We start from the raw sequence: 21,134 nt of genomic DNA on the forward strand, positions 1-21,134 counted from the left end.
GAGTACAGTGGCGCGATCTCGGCTCACTGCAACCTCCGCCTCCCAGGTTCAAGCGATTCTCCTGCCTCAGCCTCCTGAGTACCTGGGGTTACAGGTGCGTGCCACCACACCTGCCTAATTTTTGTATTTTTAGTAGAGATGGGTTTTCACCATGTTGGTCAGGCTGGTCTCCAATTCCTGACCTCAGGTGATCTGCCCGCCTCGGCTTCCAAAAGTGCTGGGATTACAGGCATGAGCTACCATGCGCCCCATGTTACAGCACCTTTTCTAGGTTTAGATACACAATATTTGCTATTGTGTTATAATTGCCTACAGCATTCAGTACAGTAACATGCTGTGCAGGTTTGTGGCCTAGGAGAAATAGGCTATACCAATCAACCTAGGTTTGTGTAAGTACACACTATGATGTTTGCACAACTACAAAATCACCTGACACATCTCTCAGAATGTATTCCTGTCCTTAAGTAACACATGATTGTACATCCCTTTTTAAGAACAAGCAGAACCTTCCTAGAAGGCCTTCAGCCTATTTGCCTCCCCATCTAATCAGCTGTGTGACCTGGAGCCATTGATCTGATCTCAGTACCTCAGGTTCCTATCTGTGTAATTGAAGGGGGCCAGCCCCTCCACACCTGTGGATATTTCTCATCAGGTGGGACGAGAGACTGAGAAAGAAATAAGACACAGAGACAAAGTATAGAGAAAGAACAGTGGGTCCAAGGGACCAGCGCACAGCATACGGAGGACCCGCACTGGTGCTGGCCTCTGAGTTCCCTCAGTGTTTATTTTACTATCTTAGCGAGGGGAGTGTAGCAGGGCAACAGGTGGGGAGAAGGTCAGCAGGGAAACATGTGAGCAAAGGAATCTGTATCATGAATAAGTTCAAGGAAAGGTACTGTGCCTGGATGTGCACGTAGGCTAGATTTACGTTTCTCTTTACCCAAACATCTCAGTGTAGCAAAGAGCAACAGAGCAGTATTGCTGCCAGCATATCTTGCCTCCAGCCATAGGGCGGTTTTCTCCTATCTCAGAATAGAACGAATGGGAATGGTCAGCTTTACACCGAGACATTCCATTCCCAGGGACGAGCAGGAGACAGAAGCCTTCCTCTTATCTCAACTGCAAAGGGGCCTCCCTCTTTCACTACTCCTCCTCAGCACAGACCCTTTATGGGTGTCAGGCCTTATGGTAAGGTCTTTTGTTTCCCATGAGGCCATATCTCAGGCTGTCTCAGTGGGGGAAAACCTTAGACAATACCCAAGCTTTCTTGGGCAGAGGTCAGTCCCTGCGGCTTTCCGCAGCGCATTGTGTCCCTGGGTAATCGAGAATGGAGAATGGCGATGACTTTTACCAAGCATACTGCCTGCAAACATATTGTTAACAAGGCACATCCTGCACAGCCCTAAGTCCATTAAACTTTGATTCATTATAGCACATTTCTGTGAGCACAGGGTTGGGGCTAAAGTTACAGGTTAACAGCATCTCAAAGCAGAAACAATTTTTCTTAGTACAGATCAAAATGGAATTTCTTATGTCTTCCTTTTCTACATAGACACAGTAACAATCTGATCTCTCTTTCTTTTCCCCACATGTAAAGGCAAATATAATTGCATTTGTTGTGAGAGCTGAGGGTTAATCTATGTAAAGCACTTAGAACAGTGCCTTGCCTGTGATTTGTACTATATAAATATTTGCTATTACTATCTGATAGCAAGAATTACATTACATTCCTGGGTCTAACCAATAGCTTGGCTGGCAATGTGTGGCTTGGACCAAGCAAGATCCACCCATCAGGGCTGAGGAGGGACTCACTTGAAGGCTATGGCTATTCAGAGGAGAGTGGGCAAAATAGGGGTTAACAAGGAAAAAAGGGAGGGGTGGAGAATGGATATTGACCAACAGGATCTGCCACACCCATGTGGTTTAAAAAAAAAAAAAAAAAAAAAAAAAGCCTGGGCCCGGAGGGATGGCTCATGCCTGTAATCCCAGCACTCTGGGAGGCCAAGGTAGGTGGATCCCCTGAGCTCAGAAGTTCGGGACCAGCCTTGCCAAAATGGTGAAATCCCATCCCTACTAAAATTACAAAAATTAGTTGGGTGTGGGGGTGTGCACCTGTAGTCCCAGCTACTTGGGAGGCTGAGGCACAAGAATCTCTTGAACCCGGGAAGCAGAAGTTGTAGTGAGCCAAGAACTTACCACTGCACTCCAGCCTGGGTGACAGAGTGAGACTCCACCTTAAAAAAAACAAACAAAAAAACCCTCTATCAATATATGAGCATTATTCTCTTCGTATGTGTTCTATTTTTTTAACTTTTTTTTTTTTTAGGTAATTTCAGATTTACAAAATATTTGTGAAAATGTATAAGGAGATCTCATACCTGGCCCTAGCTTCCCCAAATATTAACTACCAGGAAATTAACCTTGATAAAAATGTTCACATATTATTTAACTACCAGGAAATTAATCTTTATACAATTTTTTTTTTTTTTGGAGACAGTCTCACTCTGTCGCCCAGGTTGCAGGCTGGAGTGCACTGGCGTGATCTTGGCTCACTGCAACCTCCATCTCCCAGGTTCAAGCAATCCTCCTGTCTCAGCCTCCTGAGTAGCTGGGACTACAGGTGTACACCACCATGCCCGGCTAATTTTTGTATTTTTAGTAGAGATGAGGTTTCACCATATTGGTCAGGCTGGTCTGGAACTCCTGACCTCAGGTGATCCACCTGCCTCAGCCTCCCAAAGTACTGGGAGTACAGGCATGAGCCACCGAGCCCAGCCTTGATACAATTCTAATAAGCTACCTATAGTCTTTATTGATGTTGACAGTTGTTCCCCAGTGTCTTTTTTTCTAGTCCAGGATCCAATTCAGGATCACGTACTGCATTGATTTCTAATTTAAATACCATTTAAAAGGAACACTGAGTTCCACAGAACCTAACTTTTGTTGCAAGATCTCTAGGTTGTTTGTAGAGTTTCATCATTACCAGTAACCCTGGGCCTTCAAACTTTGAATATATTTCAGAGTTTATCTTTTGGTCTGATGCCTAAAACAGAATTACTAAGTAAACAGATATGAACATTTTTAAGGCCTGATGCATATTGGTAATTGCTTTCCAGAAAATTATACAAATTTGATGTCCCTACAAACCATGTATGAATACTCAACTTCCCATATTCTTAGAACTTCAGGATTTTATTCTTGTTTTTAATATTGGCATTTTGGTTAAGTGAAAATCAAATCTCATTGTTTAACTGCATTTTCTTTCTTTCTTTTTTTTTTTTTTTTTTTTTTGAGACGGAGTTTCACTCTTGTTGCTGGAGTTTCGCTTTTGAGGCTGGGGTGCAGTGGCGCAATCTCAGCTCACCACAACCTCCACCTCCCAGGTTCAAGCGATTCTTCTACCTCAGCCTCCTGAGTTGCTGGGATTACAGGCATGTGCCACCACACCCGGCTAATTTTTTGTATTTTTAGTAGAGACAGGGTTTCTCCATGTTGGTCAGGCTGGTCTCAAACTCCCAACCTCAGGTGATCTGCCTGCCTCTGCCTCCCAAATTGCTGGGATTACAGGCGTGAGCCACCGCGCCCTGGCTTTTTTTTTTTTTTTTTTTTTTTTTGAGACAGAGTCTCTGTCTCCCAGGCTGGAGTGCAGTGACATGATCACAGTTTACTGCAGCCTTTACCTCCCAGGCCCAAGAGATCCTCCTACCTCAGCCTCCTGAGCAGCTGGAAGCACAGGCGTGCACCACCAAGCCTGGCTGATTTTTTAAATTTTTTGTAGAGATGAGGTCTCCCTCTGTTGCCCAGGCTGGTCTGGAACTCCTGGGCTCAAGCGATCCTCCCACCTCGGCCTCCCAAAGTGCTGGGATTACTTGTACTTTGGGTGCAAGTTAGCCACCATGCCTGGCTATACTTGGATTTTCTTGATTCTTTTGAGTTTTCACATTTTTTCATATTTATTAGCCATTTATTAATTTATTAATTGAGGTCATTGTGTTTTCACATTTATTTAAGGTCTGTAATCACTCCTTGGCCTTTTGGCTAAGATCAAGTATATTTAAGTTCCTTTTTTTTTTTTTCTTTTTGAGAGAGTCTCACTCTGTCGCCCAGGCTGGAGTGCAGTGGGGCGATCTCGGCTTACTGGAACCTCCACCTCCTGGGTTCAAGCGATTTCTTGTGCCTCAGTGCCCAAGTAGCTAGGATTACAGACACCTGACACCATGCCCTGCTAATTTTTGTATTTTTAGCAGAGACGGGGTTTCACCACTTTGGACAGGCTGGCCTTGAACTCCTGGCCTCAAGTGACCCACCTGCTTCAGTCTCCCGAAGTGCTGGGATTCCAGGCATGAGCCACTATGCCCGCCTGAGGTTTTCTTTCTCTTTCTTTCTTTCTTTCTTTCTCTCTTTCTCTCTCTCTCTCTCTCTCCTTCCTTCCTTCCTTTCTTTCTTTCTTTCTTTTTTGAGACAGTCTCGCTGTGTCGCCAGGCTGGAGTGCAGTGGCGTGATCTCAGCTCACTATGACCTCTGCCTCCCAGGTTCAAGCGATTCTCCTGCCCCAGCCTCCCAAGTAGCTAGGACTACAGGCACACGCCACCACACCCAGCTAATTTTTGTATTTTTAGTAGAGACGGGGTTTCACCATGTTGGCCAGGATGGTCTCAATCTCTTTGACCTCGTGATCCACCCGCCTCGGCCTCCCAAAGTGCTGGGATTCCAGGCATGAGCCATGGCACCCGGCCAAGGTTTTAAATTTTAAAGTAACTAAAACAGTAATTATTTCCCTTGTTAGATCTTCTGTTGCTTTTTTCTGAATAATGTATACCTTTAAGGAATAATAGGAATAATAAATGCCTTTAAGAATAACATACGCCTATTAAGGAAAATTAGAATGACGCATTTGTTATTTTTAGCTTTAGAAAATCCTCTGCTATCCAGATTGAACATGTCTTTCATTTTCTTCTAATTTTCTGTGGTTTAATTTTATATCCTTAACCCTTTAATTCGGGTAGAATTTATTTTGGTGGATTCTGTGAGGCATGAGTCTAAATTGCTCTTTTGTAAATAGCTAGTCACTCATCCATCATGTCTTTCCAGCATCATTAATATTCTGTTTCCCTCTGTCACTGTTAACTATTATTGCAGTAATGCTGCATAAGAAGCCAGTTCAAAACTCAGAAGCCTACAATCATAAGCATGTATCTTGCTCATGCATCTGTGGGCAGGCTGAGCTTTAGCTGATCTAGCTTGGGCTCTGCTGGGCCGGGTTGACTTCCAAGCTGTGAGTGGGATCCAGGTGGCTCCATGTGCCTTTCATCTCCCTCAGACCAGCAACATCAGTGGCGTGGGAAAATATACCTCGCCTCCATTGAAGTGATGCACAGTCACGGGGTGAACGGTATGTTTACAGTGAGAGATGAAGAACTGGAAACTGAAATGCCATCTACCACACCTTTGGAGACAGCCTTTCAGGAAACTAGATTGTGTTGAGATAAAGGCAGAACGGAGTCTAGAAAATGGCACAAGGTCAAGGGAAGATTTTTTTCTTTCTTTCTTTCTTTTTTTTTTTTTTTTTTTGAGGCAGAGTCTCACTCTGTCACCCAGGCTGGAGTGCAGTGCCACGATCTCAGCTCACTGCAACCTCCATCTCCCAGGTTCAAGTGATTATCCTGCCTCAGCTTCCCAAGTAGCTGGGATTACAGGCACCCGCCACCATATCCAGCTAATTTTTTGTATTTTTAGTAGAGACAGGGTTTCACCTTGTTGCCCAGGCTGGTTTCGAACTCCTGAGCTCAGGCAATCCGCCTGCCTTGGCCTCCCAAAGTGCTGGGATTACAGGCGTGAGCCACTGTGCCCGGCCAGGAAGCTTTTAAGGCAGGGAGATACTGGAATTTGCTCTTAGGCTGAGGAAAATTGCAAAATGTGTAGAGGGGTAGGTAGTCACAGAAATTGTTTTCTCTAAGAAGGATATTTGTTGAAAGTAAAGGAAATGACGTTGGGGCTTGAGGTTTGGAATAACAACTGCAGATGAGATGGGGCCTCAGCAAAATGGAACTGCCAAGCACTGGTATCAGGGACTTGGGATGGCCTGAACCATCGCAGCCCTGAGTCATGTGACACAGCAGTTTTCTTCAGCCCTGTCCATGAGGTAGGAGACTGTCAGGTTGGTTCAGGTAGGTCTGAAGGTTGGTAGGTTAAGGCTGGAGGTCAAGGGAGTCAGGGGATCAGGAAGCTAACAGGTGGTAAGTAGTTCAAGGGATTGAGCCTAAGTTCAAATATAGGTGCAAGAGGGGCCGAAGGGCTGGAAGAAAACAAACTGCCTGAGGAGCTGGAACTGGAGGTCCATGTGTACTGGGGATGGGAGGGGATCAGGGAAAAGGTTCTCAGAGGCAGAGAAGTTCCAGGTGAATCTAGGGTGTGGCCATGTGAGCAAGCTGCTGAATTATGTTGAAGGCATTGGAATTGAAGTCAGGAACTGAGGTCATGGCAGAGTTCAGAACCACCTATGCGAAATGCACACTCTTGGGCCCCAGCCAAACCTACTAAGTCTGAATCTCTGGGGGACGGACCAGAATTCCGTATTTTTACAAGCTCCCTGAGTGGTTCCTAGGCTCCCTAACACTTGAAAACTGCTGTGTTATGATGTTGAATGAGCCATGCTTGTTGGAATTACCTGATGGCAGGAATCAGGCAGGAAGACTAAAAACAGGTGTTGAAATCCTTAGAGAGTCTGGGCTGATCAGTGTATGGGACTGATGAGGAGCGGTGGAAAGAAGTTTGTACATGAGTCAGGAAGAGCAATGGCCTTGGCCTGGGCTATTGCTAGTGCATCCCTTTCCAACCTGGAGACAATGTAGGAGACTAAAGGCTTCCACTGCAGAAGGCAGGGCAGTGAGAGAGAAGGGAGGGAATAGAAGACAGGAATCATATTCACTCCAGACAGGCTGGGAGCTCTGTGAGAAGGCAGAGGACGTTGGGGAAGGATTTGTTTCAGACCAAACCAGGGTTCTGCAGGGTACAGCAAAATGGCTCAGAGGGGAGTCCATGAGAAAATGGTCCACGAGGGAAAGTGAGCTTTGGTTGGGGATAACAGATGAGAGGATGGACTGGGCTAAGCAGAGGCCAGATTATCCCAGTCACCACTTCTGCACTGGGTTCACTTTTCTAAACTGAACTAATTTCTCCACCCAGGTCTGACAAGATGTCTCTTTTCTCTAACATTTAAGCAGCTCCAACCATCTCAGCTCCTTCATGATTGTTTCGTCATCATCACCATCATCACTGTCATCATCATCATCATCACCACCAGTGATTTCCTGAATGCCAACCAAGCACCAGTCATCAAGCTTGAGCCACGGTGCAAAGATGGAGGCAGGCTCTCCATTCTAAGGGAACCTCTCAGGCCAGTAGGGAAGGCAAGATTCAGACACCAGGGACAGGCAGCCTGGGATGACAGGTGGAACAAGGAGGAGACACAAGAACCCCCACCCCAACCCAGGAACCCACATCACAGGCCAGACCTGCATGATCGCCAGGCACCCGACTCGGGTTATGAAGGTGTCTCTCCTAAGAGAGTGGCAGAGGCAAACTTTAGCCTTGGCAGTGCGCCTCAAGCTGCTCAGGGGAGAAGTCACAGCCAAAGCCCTGGAGTGCATGGGTTCTTTAGCCGTGGTTCTCCTGCAGCTTCCTCTGATATTATGAAGCGCCTGCCGCCACCAGGCTTGTTCTGACTCCCTTCCATGATCCACCCTTCTGAGTGGGGTTTGGCTTCTGTACAGCTCTCCTGTGGGCACTGAGCCCACTAGTCAGAGCAAGAGGGCTTCAGTCTCTGGACAGTCACAGTGCTTGGTGGCAAAACATAAATTGTCATTCATTCATGCCTCGTTTCTGTCATTCACTCATTCATTCAGCAGATACTTAACTGAACACCTGCTCTGGGCCAGGTATTATTCACACCACTGGGAATACAGTGGTGCCAACACAGGTCCCTCCCTGACTTCATGGGGCTAACATTCCAGTGGGAGTAACAGAAAAGATCCACAAAATAACATCACATTGTGAAAAGTGCTATGAAAGTGAAGGACGTAAGCACAGTAATATTAGTAATAGAGTAGAGAGTGAGGACGTGGTGAGCAAAGGCCTCATAGAGGGAGTAACATTTTTTCTTTAATTTGATGTATACTTTACATATAGTAAAGTGCACAAATCTTTTCTTTTTCTTTTTTCTTTTCTTTTTTTTTTTTTTTTTTGAGACAGAGTCTTGCTCTGTCGCCCAGGCTGGAGTGCAATGGTATGATCTCGGTTCACTGTAACCTCCGCCTCCTGGGTTCAAGTGATGTAACCTCCGCCTCCTGGGTTCAAGTGACTCTCCTGCCTCAGCCTCCCGAGTAGCTGAGACAAGAGGCTTGTGCCACCATACCCGGCTAACTTTTGTATTTTTAGTAGAGACGGGGTTTCACTATGTTGGCCAGGCTGGTCTCAAACTCCTGACCTTGTGATCCGCCCTCATCAGCCTCCCAAAGTGTTGGGATTACAGGCGTGAACCACTGCGCCTGGCCGTGCACAAATCTTTAATGTACAACTTGGTGAGTTTTTCAATTTGCGTACGTCAGACTCTCAACCTCTGTACTGCAGATATTGGGGCCATTTGTCTTGGGGACTGTCTTTCTTGTTTGTCTTTTTTTTTTTTTTGAGATGGAGTATTGCTTTATCGCCCAGGCTGGAGTGCCGTGGCATGATCTTGGCTCACTGCAACCTCCGCCTCTTAGGTTCAAGCAGTTCTCCTGCCTCAGCCTCCTGAGTAGCTGGGATTACAGGCACACACCACCATACCTGGCTAATTTTTGTATTTTTAGTAGAGACGGGGTTTCACTGTGTTGGTCAGGCTGGTCTCAAACTCCTGACCTCGTGATCTGCCCACCTCAGCCTCCCAAAGTACTGGGATTACAGGCATGAGCTATCACGCTCGGCCCTGTCTTGTGTATTATAGGATGTTTAGCAGCATCCCTGGCCTCTACCCACTAAATGTCAGTAACATTCCTCCCCACACAGTTGTGACCATCAAAAATGTCCCCAGACATTGCCATATATCTTCTGGGAGGCGAAATCGCCACTGTTGAAAGCCACTGGCGTATGCCATGTAGCCAGCACTCAGCTCAAGATACAGGTTATTTCCACATGGAGGGGTTGGCGTTTGAGCTGACACCCAACAGCTAAGAAGCTGCCTCCAATTCAGAGAACTGGGGAAGGAATGTTCCAAGGGGAGGGAGCATAGGCAAAGGCCCTGAGGTGGGAATGAGTGTGGCACATTTGAGGAAGTGTGGCTGGTCCGTGGTGACAAGGGAAAGGCATCTGAGGAGGTTGAAGAGACAGGCTGGGCCCTATTGAGCAGGGGCTTTGTGGGATACGGTTAGGAGTCTGACATTTCAAAGAACATTTGTGAGTATTTAATATGTACCTGGCACTATGCCAGACACTGGAGAGTTGAAGATGAATAAATTAAATCCTTGGCCCTACTCTTTTTTTCTTTTATTACTATTTTTAATTGACACACAATAATTGTACATATTTATGGGGCACAGTGTGATAGTTTGATACATGTATACAATGCGTAATGATCAAATCAAGGTAATTAGCATATCCATCACCTCAAACATTGATCATTTCTTTGTGCTGGGAACATTCAAAGTCTGCTCTTCTAGCTATTTGAAAATATGCAGGCCAGTGCCTGTGGCTTATGCCTGGAGTCCCAACTACCGAGGAGGCTGAAGCGGGAGGATTGCTTGAACCCTGGAGTTTGAGGCTGCAGTGAGCTATGATTGTGCCACTGCACTCCAGCCTGAGTGACAGAGTGAGACCCTGTCTCTATCTTTTAAAAAAAGTATGAATAAGACCCAGAGTTGGCACAAAAAGGGACATGCTTAAGCCCATGAAGGATCCTGCTGGGAGGGTTCAAGAAGAGCTTTCTTGGAGAGATCACACCCAATTTGAGTCTCTGGGGAACAAAGGATAAATGGCACTCCACGCAGAAGGCACAGTATGTGCAAAGGCATGGGGGTGTGAAACAATATGATAGCTTGAGACAATACCTAAGTAGTTAAGTATTCTAGGGTATAAAGTGCAGGAGAGGGGTAATAATAAGGCATCAGCCTGGATGGGATAGAAAATTCTTATGGCAGAGGAAGTGAAACTAAAGCCCACTTGCAGCAGACATTAGAAGTCTTCCAGAACAGTCTAAGGGTGGGGTTATGGCTCCCTGGGCCTGCATGACTCCCCTAAAACACTCACCCTCACTCCTTTTCCCAGTCCCACCTTGACCCCATATGTTTCATCAAACATATCTTGGATTTATTATCTATAATCTTGTTAATTGTCTGGCTTGAGATTTAGAATTTGGTCATCTCTGTGTTCTCTACAAGCTCATGCTTGAGCATGCATTTCCTGTTTCAGATTACAGGACTGCATTTTAATTTCTTGATAGAATGCCTGATATAGCCTTACCTGGCACAGCCTTACCTGCAGAAAGTTGTGTGCACAATGACTTTTGATGATGCCTCCATGATCCTTCACTTTGCATGTACAGACACAGACACGGAGATGCAAACTCCTGCATCCTGCAAGGGTCATCTGCAAATTGGCTTATCAGTTTTCTCACTCCTCTGCCTCCTCTGCGGTACCAGCCCTTTATATGCTAGGCACTGAGAAGCAACCTAATTACAGGCGAGGAGACAGGGAGGGAGCAGGCCATAGGCTCTGTCCCTCAAGATGTACCCACATAGAAGAAACTCCACGTCTGTCTGGGTTTTCTGGATTAAACCCAGATTCCGGTATTGGAATTACAATTCAGTTTGAAGATAATTCAACGTATCCCTCACCCATCTCCCTCCCAGAACCTCCCAGCAGCAGCAGAGGTGAGCTTGAGTTTTTTGTTTTTTGTTTTTTTTTTTTTTGAGACGGAGTCTCGCCCTGTCACCTAGGCTGGAGTGCCGTGGCACAATCTCAGCTCACTGCAACCTCCACCTCCCGGGTTCAAGCGATTCTCCTGCCTCAGGCTCCCGAGTAGCTGGGACTACATGCGCATGCCACCATGCCAGGCTAATTTTGTATTTTCAGTAGAGACGGGGTGTCACCGTGTTAGCCAGGATGGTCTCGATCTCTTGACCTAGCGATCCGCCGGCCTCAGCCTCCCAAAGTGCTGGGATTAAGCGTGAGCCACCGCTCCCGGCCGAGCTTGACTCTTTTTTTTTTTTTTTTTTTGAGCCGGAGTCTTGCTCTAGAGTGCAATGGCACGATCTCGACTCACCGCAACTTCTGCCTCCTGGGTTCAAGCGATTCTCCTGTCTCAGCCTCCCGAGTAGCTAGGATTACAGGCAGGCGCCACCATGCCTGGCTAATTTTGTATTTTTAGTAAAGAAGGGGTTTCTCCATGTTGGTCAAGCTGGTCTCCAACTCCCGACCTCACGTGATCCGCCCCCCTCGGCCTCCCAAAGTGCTGGGATTACAGGCGTGAGCCACCGCGCCTGGCCGAGCTTGACTCTTTAGAGCATTTCCTTCCCTTCCTGTCCTGGGCCAGAGCTAGGGCTGGAGCCAAAACAAGCCCAGCCCTGGCTCCTGTGCCTAAATTTGTAGATTTCACCACCACCACGCCTGTCCTCACACCTGCTTCCATTCCAGGGACCTTAACAACTTCTAGAATCCATCAGGAGGGCAGCAGTGAGGGAGCTGGGAACGGTGATGTGGAAATCGCCCTGGGTTTGGGAGTGGGAATGCCCCAGCCCTAGGCCCCTCTGTGCCACCCATGGCTACATATCCTAGGTCATGTTGCTCCTCCAGAGCTTGTGTGGCCTCTTCCTATCCTTCAGGGCAGGACTTATGTCGTCCGCTGGGGAGGTCCTCCCCCATCTAAGTTGGCCCTCTCTGTGCTCCATATCATTGCCCCCTCCTTGACTTCCTTTCGCAATTTATCACGCGCATATGTATGTGTATGCATAAACAGATATAATTTTGTTTGCTTGCTTATTTGGTTCGTCGCCTCACTAGATTCCGGACTGTGGGCTCCAGGAATGCAGACAGTGTGCCTTTGACCCTTGCATCCTCCTCAGAGCCTGGCAGAGTGCCAAGTACATAGGAGGAGCTAGAAAAGTAATTCGGCGAATGAATAAATCCATGAATGGCAGCTGACCCAGATGATCTCTCTGGTTTCTGCCAGTTGAGAAAGTGTAGCAGTGCCCTGGACGGGGAGGCGGGCGGGGCGAACTGCGAGCTCCTGCCCCTTCCCGGGGCTCAGGCGACTGTGGACCCCGATCAGCGCAGGCTCGCGGCCCGCTGCGGCCCCGCCTCCTGGCCGCCAGCCGGGGGCGGAGCCAGGCCGCCCCCCAAGCCGGGTGGCCTTCGGGGTGCTTGCCCGGCTGGAGGTGGTGAGGGGGCGGGTCCAAAGGAGAGGTCAATGGGCGGGGCGGGACCACAACGCCCCCACGTCCAGAGCCGGCAGGCAGGTTCCCCGCGGGGGGCCGGGGCCGGGCCGTTGCCTAGCAACGCCGAGCCCCGCCCGGCCAGCGCGCGCCTGCCCCCAGCATGGCTTGGCAGGGCTGGCCCGCGGCGTGGCAGTGGGTCGCCGGCTGCTGGCTCCTCCTCGTCCTTGTCCTCGTCCTACTTGTGAGCCCCCGCGGCTGCCGAGCGCGGCGGGGCCTCCGCGGTCTGCTCATGGCGCACAGCCAGCGGCTGCTCTTCCGAATCGGGTTAGTGCCCGGGCTCCGAAGCGTGCGGGCTCGGGAGGCGGGCGCGCTGGGAGAGGGGACTGGGAGGCGGGGGCTGGAGCTGGGGGTGGGCGTGGCGGTTAGGAAGGGGCTTGGTCTAAGGGAAGAGGGATCGAGGAGACGGACTGGAGAAGCCACTGAGTTGGGGGGCCTGAGGGATTTGGGGGGCTGGACAATTGGGATAAGCTGGGGAAGGAGGATCGGAGAGGCGGGCCAGGGTGGCCACGGAAGGAGGGCGTGAGAGGACATCTGGAGAAAAGTGCCACAGAAGGGGCTGGAGACCAGGAAGCTGGACAGGGGGATAGTGCAGGAGCCAGGGCTGGGAAGACCGTCCCTGTCCGGGGGTGAGGTCAGCAGATGCCCGGGCTCCGATGGCAAGTGCCGGAGAGAAGGAATGCCTCCCACTGTCTGACATTTAAAACCGCCAACTCCTTTCGTATGTCCTTGTCCCACTCCCCAGCATCCAACTCCTCACCAGTCAAGTTAGGTTCTTCTGTCCCAAGCAAGAGTCCCAACCCTGTTGGATTCCAGTATGTCCCTTTCCTTCTAACCAAAGCCTGGCCCGTGTGGAAGCCCCAGGCTGTGAAATCTGACCCAACTGACTCTGCCCACTTTTCCAGTGATTTGTCTCCATCGACCCTCCCCGGCTCACTCTGCCCTCCTGCCTCCCTCTACCCCTTCCTTCCTGGCCCCAGGGGAGGGTGGTGCCTAGCAAGCACTGTTCAGCCCCAGGGACACTGAGAGGCAGGGAAGAAGACAGGCCTCCGAGGGACCTCCGAGGGCCCCTGTCCCCTTCCTACTACCAGCCTGGCCATGGGTCAGGACCTCAAGCCCCAGTTTAGGGACGGTAATGTTGGGGATGGGAATTGTGAGAGCCCTGGCCACAGGCCGGGTTGTGGGGAGAGCCTAAGCCTGGGAATTTCCCGAGCTTCCGAGCAGACGTTGTGCAATTCACCCTCTCCTCTCCAGACCACCCCACACGCCCAGAAGCTTCAGGCCCAGAATTCCACTCACAGTCTAAGAAATGCAGATATAAAGGCAGGAAAACTAGAAAAACATGGTGCTGGAGGGTGGGGTGGGGATCTTGTGTTTGTGCCTTTTGGGGCATTCACATCTCTAATATCCTAAACCTTGGTCGCAGTTTAGATAATGTGCCAAGTAAGTTACCATTGCTCTGCACGTTGCATTAAAATAATGAGATTGAAAAATATTTAGGCCAGGCGCGGTGGCTCACGTCTGTAATCCCAGCACTTTGGGAGGCTGAGGCGGGTGGCTCTCCTGAGGTCAGGAGTTCGAGACCAGCCTGGCCAACATGGTGAAACGCCATCTCTACTAAAAATACAAAAATTAGCTGGGCACGGTGGTGAGCGCCTGTAATCCCAGCTACTCAGGAGGCTGAGGCAGGAGAATTGCTTGAAGCCGGGAGAGGGAGGTTGCAGTAAGCCGAGATCGCAGCCATTGCACTCCAGCCTGGGCGACAGAGTGAGACTCCGTCTCAAAAAACAAAAAAAAGAAAAAGAAAAAAAAAATCCCAAACATGAAGGTATCTAAATAATTTTCTTTTTTTTTTTTTTTTTTTTTGAGACGGAGTCTCGCTCTGTCACCCAGGCTGGAATGCAATGGCGTGATCTCGGCATGGTGAAACAGGGTTTCACCGTGTTGGTCAGGCTGGTTGCAAACTCCTGACCTCATGATCTGCCCACCTCAGCCTCCCAAAGTGCTGGGATTACAGGCATGAGCCACCGCACCCGGCCTTTTTTTTTTTTTTTTTTTTTGAGACGGGCTCTTGCTCTGTTCCCTAGGCTGAAGTGGTGCAGTGGCATAATCTCAGCTCACTGCAACCTCCGCCTCCCGGGTTCAAGCAATTCTCCTGCCTCAGCCTCCTGAGTAGCTGCAACTACAGGCACCTGCTACCATACCCAGCTAATTTTTGTATTTTCAGTAGAGATGGGGTTTCATCATGTTGGTCAGGCTGGTCTTCAACTCCTGACCTCATGATCTGCCCACCTTGGCCTCCCAAAGTGCTGGAATTACAGGTGGGAGCCATTGCGCCCAGCCCATATTTGGGATTTTTAATGAAAACATTTTCTCCCCACAAAATTTCTGGGAATTTTACAACCTTATCTGGGGAAAGATTTTTAAATCTACTTCTAGCTTTCAAAATTAGTAAGTTTGAGGTCATACAAATGGCCTGAGGAAGTGGAAAATAGAAGTTTCCATAAGGAACTGGAATCAGAATTCCTGAGATCAGAATGCCAGGATCACTATCTCAGAATCTTGAGGGTATGGGTATGCCTGGAACTTGAGACTTGGGATTTTACAAATCTCCAAAACTCTAGTCACTGGAGAGCTTCTTCAAGATGCAGTATTTCTACAGGCTTTCCTGTGTCTGGATTTCAAGGTTGCTTTGGAATCCACTCCTCAAATTTGCAGAGAGAAGGGTGCGCCTGGAGTCAGAATTCCAGACCCTGCTCCTCATAGTCTGGGAAACAATCAGTCCAGTCCCCAGGGGGAGATGCTGCTGGCAGCTGGGAGGGAAAGGGGATATTTGCAGGAAACTGTAGGGGGGAAATGGGCAGGTGTTGGTGCTAGGGGTGCCTCCAGGAAGGATGGGGAGGGAGGGGGAACGGAATGGGACAGGACATGATGGGGAGGGGGAAGGCACATGCACTACCAACCTGAAGGTGTGGCTGGGAGGATCGCAAATAGAGGATTCTACTGGGGGTGGAAAGGCAATGATGGAAACACCAGGCTCACCGGGAGGAGAGCTGTTGGCCATGTTATCATTAGTAATCATCATCCCTGGTGTTTGGCAATTTAATAAAAGGCTTTCCTTAACCATAACTACAATTGTCTTAGGATGAGGATAACTGAGCACAGTGGCCACAGGTGAAACTGGTGAGACACATGCATTTGGGGCTCTGTGGGGCCTGGGAGACAGTGTGGATTGTAGCAAAGTACATAGCATGTGGGGTCGAACAAATCTGCTTTTGCATCCTAGTTTTGTTGCTTAGTAGCCATGTGACCTTGGACAAATAACTCCTCTGTGCCTTGGTTGTTTGCATCTATAAAGTGGGGTTGGGGATGCCTACCTCATAGGGCTCCTGTGAAGATCAAATGAAACCGCACCTAAAATACACAGGGCCTGGCTCAAAAAGAGTGTTCAGGAAATGTTAGCAGGTGTTCCTGATGTGGCCTGGAGTTGGGTGGGAGAGTATCTATGGCCCTGTGTCCTTCTGGAGCTTCCTTACTTAATTCCACCCCTGTCTTCCAAGCCTGTCCTACCCACCACCCAGCAGGAAACTCCACATCCCTTCATTCAGCCAGGGAACACCTAGCTGCCCTAGGTAAGGACTGTGGGGTCCCAGATACGAACAGGTTCTGATCGCTGTTCTGCAGGGAAGGGGAAAGCACAGGTGAACAGATATAAACAAGGGCCCAAACCCGGGAGGAGGCAGGCCGTGGCAAGCTCCCCAGAAGCAGCACGATACGCCTGGGGAGTCAGATCAGGAATGTGGGACTCCCCCGTGCATGCCCCCTGCTTCGTGCCTCAGTTGCCCTTTTGCCCTCTTAGGGGTAGTGGTGGGGGTTTTGCAGAACAAAGTCTTGAGGAGAGCCTCTGTCTGCAGAGGGGAGACGAATAGGACACAGGCAGGTCTGGGAGTGTCTTGCAGAGCCGAGGAGGTGGGTAGCAGCTGGCCTGTGGAGAAAGCCAGTCCTAGTGACAGCCTTCCCTCCCTGACCAAGCCCCCTCTCCATTCCTAGGCATAGAAGGTCCTTCCTGACCCTGGCAACCCTCCCTGGGACGGACCTAGCTTGCTCTACTTCTGCAAGAGGAAAGCCGTTATCTGGGGCCTATGCGTCCCACTGGCTTGATTTCAAGAGTGGCAGGAGCCTGATGGAAGGGTCCTTGAGTGAATCCTCCCAGCCCCCCGAATGAGGCCAGGTAGATGCAGTGAGCTGGGCTATCCACATCGCAGCCTGGCAGGAGGGGAGCAGGATCCTTTTCCTTTCTGGGGCCTGTGGGACCGTGGAGAACTGTGGCCAGAGCACCCACAGCAGCCTCATGCCTCCCTGCTGCTCTCTGCTCTCCCCACTGACACAGCTTCCCCCTGCTGCCTGGTTGGTCTTCAAAGTGTGGCTCTGAGCAAGCGTCCCCTTCTGCAAGCCACACTGCCGACAGTATGGAGCCACGCCCCTCGCCCAGGCCTTTGCAGCCCTCCCACAACCCCTACAGACCTGCCCAGTTTCATCTCCCCCAGGCCTGAGCTGTTCCTGCACTTCTGTCTGACCTGTCCTGCCTTCCTTCCTCCCTACATCTCTACTGTCAAATTCTGTTGCATCTTCAAAGCTCACCTTCAAAGGTACCCAGAATGTGAACACTTCTCCCTGCCTCCACTGCCACCACTCTGGGCCAGCCAGGAGAATCGCTTGAACCCAGGAGGCAGAGGTTGCAGTGAGCCAAGATTGCGCTATTGCACTCCAGCCTGGGTGATAAGAGTGAAACTCCATCTCAAAAAAAAAAAAAAAAGGAAACTGTTACTTAAGTCAGGAATGGATTACTTCTCTGCTCAAACTCCTCCAGCAAGTTCCCACCTCTCTCATGAAGTCCAAGTCCATTCGAAGAGTGGCTTCAGGGCCCTCTGTGACCTGCCCATCCTTACCACATCTTTTAGCACCCTTCAGCCTGTTCCTCTGCCTCAGCCACAGCTGGTGGCCTCTCCACGGTGCTTCAGTCCTAGCTGAGAGGTCTGGGCTAATTCTGTTTCTGCCGGTTGTAATCCCAGGCCTCAAATACACCAAGACAACCCTACCATCAGGCCTTTCTGTGGCTCCACATGGCTTGCTGCCTCACTTCCTTCAGGTCTCTGCTCAAATTTTGCCTTATTTGAGAGCCCTGCCCTGACCACCTCACATAAAAATAGCACCACCCTCACCCCTGCACCCTGTCCCCTCTCTGGCTTTATGTTCCCTCTCGTTCACATCACCATGGGACACACTAAATGTTGATTGTTTTTCTCCCCCAACCAGAATATGGCTACACAGGGGGAGAAACTTTGTTCAAGACTGTATCCCAGATTCCAGAACAGTGCCTGGCACCTAGGTGGCCCTTACTAAATGCCTCTGAATGATCCTTTTGTAATTCCTAAGTATGACTGGGTTTTCACACACATAGGTAAGATGCGCCTCCCTCAAACCTTGTGATGATGTCAGCACGGTATCCGTCTGATGTGAAAGAAAAAAAGTTTCTGAATGAATGCATGCGTGCATGAATAAATGAATGAAAAGCTTGGCTCAGGTGCCTTTTTCTCCATGAAGCCTGCCCCGCCTCCTCAGTCAAAATGAACCTCTGTCTCCAGACCGCCCCCAGCACTGTCTTCCCTCTTCGAGCTTCCCGTGCGCATTCTTGCTTGTACTGGAGTTAGGTGTTCACAGATTGGCCTTCCCGACTGCTCTCTGTGTTCCTAAGGGGCCTTGGGGCCGGGCACAGTGGCTCACACCTGTAATCCCAGCACTTTGGGAGGCCAAGGCGGGCGGATTTCTTGAGGCCAAGAGTTTGAGACCAGCCTGGTCAACATGGCGAAACCCCATCTCTACTAAAAGATACAAAAATTAACTGGGCATGGTCACGCACCCCTGTAATCCCAGCTACTCAGGAGGCTGAGGCAGGAGAATCGCTTCAAACTGGGAGGCAGAGGTTGCAGTGAGTGGAGATCACGCCACTGCACTCCAGCCTGGACGACAGAGCAAGACTCTGTGTCAAAACAAACAATCAAGCAAAAACTAAGGGGCCTTGGAGTACACCCGGCTCCACTAGAACCCTGTGTCCTTGGTGGCCCTCTGGGACCCTCAGGCCTAGCTCAGGGAGCATGATCGAATCAGGAAGGCCTGGGATTGGGATGAGCGAGGAGAGAAGGGGAAAGCCACAAGAAACAAACCAAAACTAAACAAAGCCCAGAGCCCTTGGCGGGCAGGTGGCCTGGGATTACACCCATGGAGACAGAACTAGCCAAGGCCTCCCAGCCAGGGCTGAGACCATGGAGAGGCCACCAGCTCTTACTGTGCTTCTGGTCCTAGCCAAGAGCCCTCAGCAGCCCCTCCCCTTCCGTCAGTGACAGATGGGCGTCCTCTGGAGAGGGCTGTGAAGTCTGGGGAAGAACCTGTCCTGGGATGGGCAGGGCGATGGCAGACCCTGACCTGGGGATCTCCTCTTTTGACCACGGAGCAGCCCTGTCCCTCTCCTGCGCATGAGGAAGTCCCCGCGCCCCCAGGCATGCTGGCAACTTCGGGAAACCCTTACCCTCAAGGGCTTTTTAGCTGTTTTGTTATCTTCTTCAGTTTCCTCAGTTTTGAGAATGCACAAAACATGGAGCTGCTCTCTGCATTCCTGAGGGGCCTCTAAGCAGACCTCGGGTCCCATAGAACCCTATGTCCTGGTGGCCCTCCAGGTCCCTCAGCTCTCAGACAGGCACTTTCAGTTCTGTTTCATTAGGAGTGCCCTGTCGTTGGTGAGATGCAGAGCCTGGGCAGTCTGGGTCCTGAGGACATGAAGGGAGAAACCAGAGCAGTCCCCGGCCAGGGCCCCACCAGCCTGAGCTTGCCTGTTGGGTCCCAGTGGAGTGTGGGGGCCCTGTGGGATCGGGGGGCCATTTAAGTGGTGTAGGAGGAAGGGAGGAGTCAAGGCAGGTGAGCCTGGCAATAGGGGCTTTCCAGATCATTCTGTGGGAGGCAGAGCCCCTGTTATGCTGCTCCCCTGCCCTCCACCCTCCTTCCTACTCCCCCTGGCCTGAGGCCGGCCCTGGGCCTAGCTGGGACAGAGGCTTGAAAACCTTCAGGCTTCTCTCAGGGCTGCCCAGGATGGTGAAATGGCCCCACGGAGGAGAGAAGAGCTTCATTGTGTGTTTTCCACTGTGTGCCAGAGGGAGGGGCGTCTGGGGGGGCAGTGGCTCACTGTCCCCAGCTGTCCCACATTGCCACCCACGGGGCTGGAGGCTCACATTCAGATACCAGAGACACCAACTGCTGGCTCACTGAGGCAAGGAGTGGAAGGTGCACTTTGACCCTACACTGGAGGTGCTGGTGCTGTCTGCAGCTGTAACCCCACAGGGAGGGTCCCTTGGGGCAGCTGCCACTTGCCCAGGCTGGCTGCTCCCCATCTTGCAGAATGGTTTTTCTGCCTCCCACGTAAGTCCCAGAGGACCAATTGGGAAATTTTATTTTCTTTTTGGTGAGATGATGATGGGTAGTTCCTGTCCCCAGAACTGCTGAATCAAAATCTAGGAAGAGGGAGGAGGAGAAGAAGGTCAGAATCTTTTTATTTAACCAGCACCCCCAGATCATTCTAATATAGGTGGGCCAAGGCCCATCTTAGAGAAGCACTGTCCTGGATCCCAGCTTGCTGACTGTGCCTGGGAAGCCCATGGAGAGAGCGTGAAACCACATCTGGGCCTAGGGCATCTAGTGAGTCACATGAACTTACTGGCCCAGGCTGCAAGGGAGCACTCAATTTGACAGAAAGGGAAACTGAGGTTAGGGGAGTGAGTTCCTGCTTCTTGCCTCCAGCAACAGAAGAAGCCGTATCTCTGGTAATGGTTTAAGAAACCAGGGGCCATAACATGGGGCAGTGACATCCTGGGAAGGTGGGGCGGGGGATTGGAGACAGAAGGGCACAGGTTCCAGCCGGACATGGTGGCTGATGCCTGTAATCCCAGCACTTTGGGAGGCCGAGGCAGGTGGATCACCTGAGGTCAGGAATTCAAGACCAGCCTGGCCAACAAAGTGAAACCCGTCTCTACTAAAAATGCAAAAAATGTGGCAGTGGGCACCTGTAATCCCAGCTACTTCGGGAGGCTGAGGCAGAAGAATCGCTTGAACCTGGGAGGCGGTGGTTGCAGTGAGCTGAGATCGTGCCATTGCACTCCAGCCTGGGCAACAAGAGCGAAGCTCTGTCTCAAAAAAAAAAAAAAAAACCCAAAACAAATATACAGGATTGTTTTGCATGCTTTTTATTTTTATTTTTATTTATTTATTTTTTTTATTTTAGAGGGAGCCTTGCTCTGTCACCCAGGCTGGAGCGCAGTGGCACAATCTTGGCTCACTGCAACGTCTGCCTGCCAGGTTCAAGCAGTTCTCCTGCCTCAGTCTCCCAAGTAGGTGGAATTACAGGCATGCACCACCATGCCTGGCTAATTTTTGTATTTTTAGTAGAGACGGGGTTTCACCATATTGGTCAGACTGGTCTCCAACTCCTGACCTCAGGTGATCCACCCACCTCGGCCTCCCAAAGCACTGGGATTACAGGCGTGAGCCACCACGCCCAGCCATGCTTTTGTATTTTTAATGAATATAGTCATATTGTTTTCTCTGTGGTATGTCTCAGCATAA

General features: G+C 50.2%; 1 protein-coding gene and 1 non-coding gene across 3 annotated transcripts in view; both read left to right on the forward strand.

Moving 5' to 3' along the window:
- PNKD (PNKD metallo-beta-lactamase domain containing) overlaps positions 1-21,134 on the forward strand; it is a 75,029-nt gene that overhangs the window by 38,899 nt on the left and 14,996 nt on the right. The window contains exon 1 of one of the 2 annotated variants that reach the window (XM_031008867.3): positions 12,352-12,731. The exons of the other annotated variant lie outside the window; for it this stretch is intronic. Coding sequence (XP_030864727.1) covers positions 12,568-12,731 — 164 coding nt within the window. The 5' untranslated portion in view covers positions 12,352-12,567. Of the gene's footprint in view, positions 1-12,351; positions 12,732-21,134 lie in introns of those variants that run through there. 2 annotated transcript variants of the gene reach the window in all.
- Positions 17,881-17,981, forward strand: LOC115933902 (small nucleolar RNA U13). Its single transcript, XR_004069743.1, has one exon. It is a non-coding gene; the product is annotated as a small nucleolar RNA U13 (small nucleolar RNA).

Source organism: Gorilla gorilla, chromosome 11, assembly GCF_029281585.2.
Source record: "Gorilla gorilla gorilla isolate KB3781 chromosome 11, NHGRI_mGorGor1-v2.1_pri, whole genome shotgun sequence".
In the NCBI taxonomy this organism is placed as follows: Eukaryota; Metazoa; Chordata; class Mammalia; order Primates; family Hominidae; genus Gorilla; species Gorilla gorilla.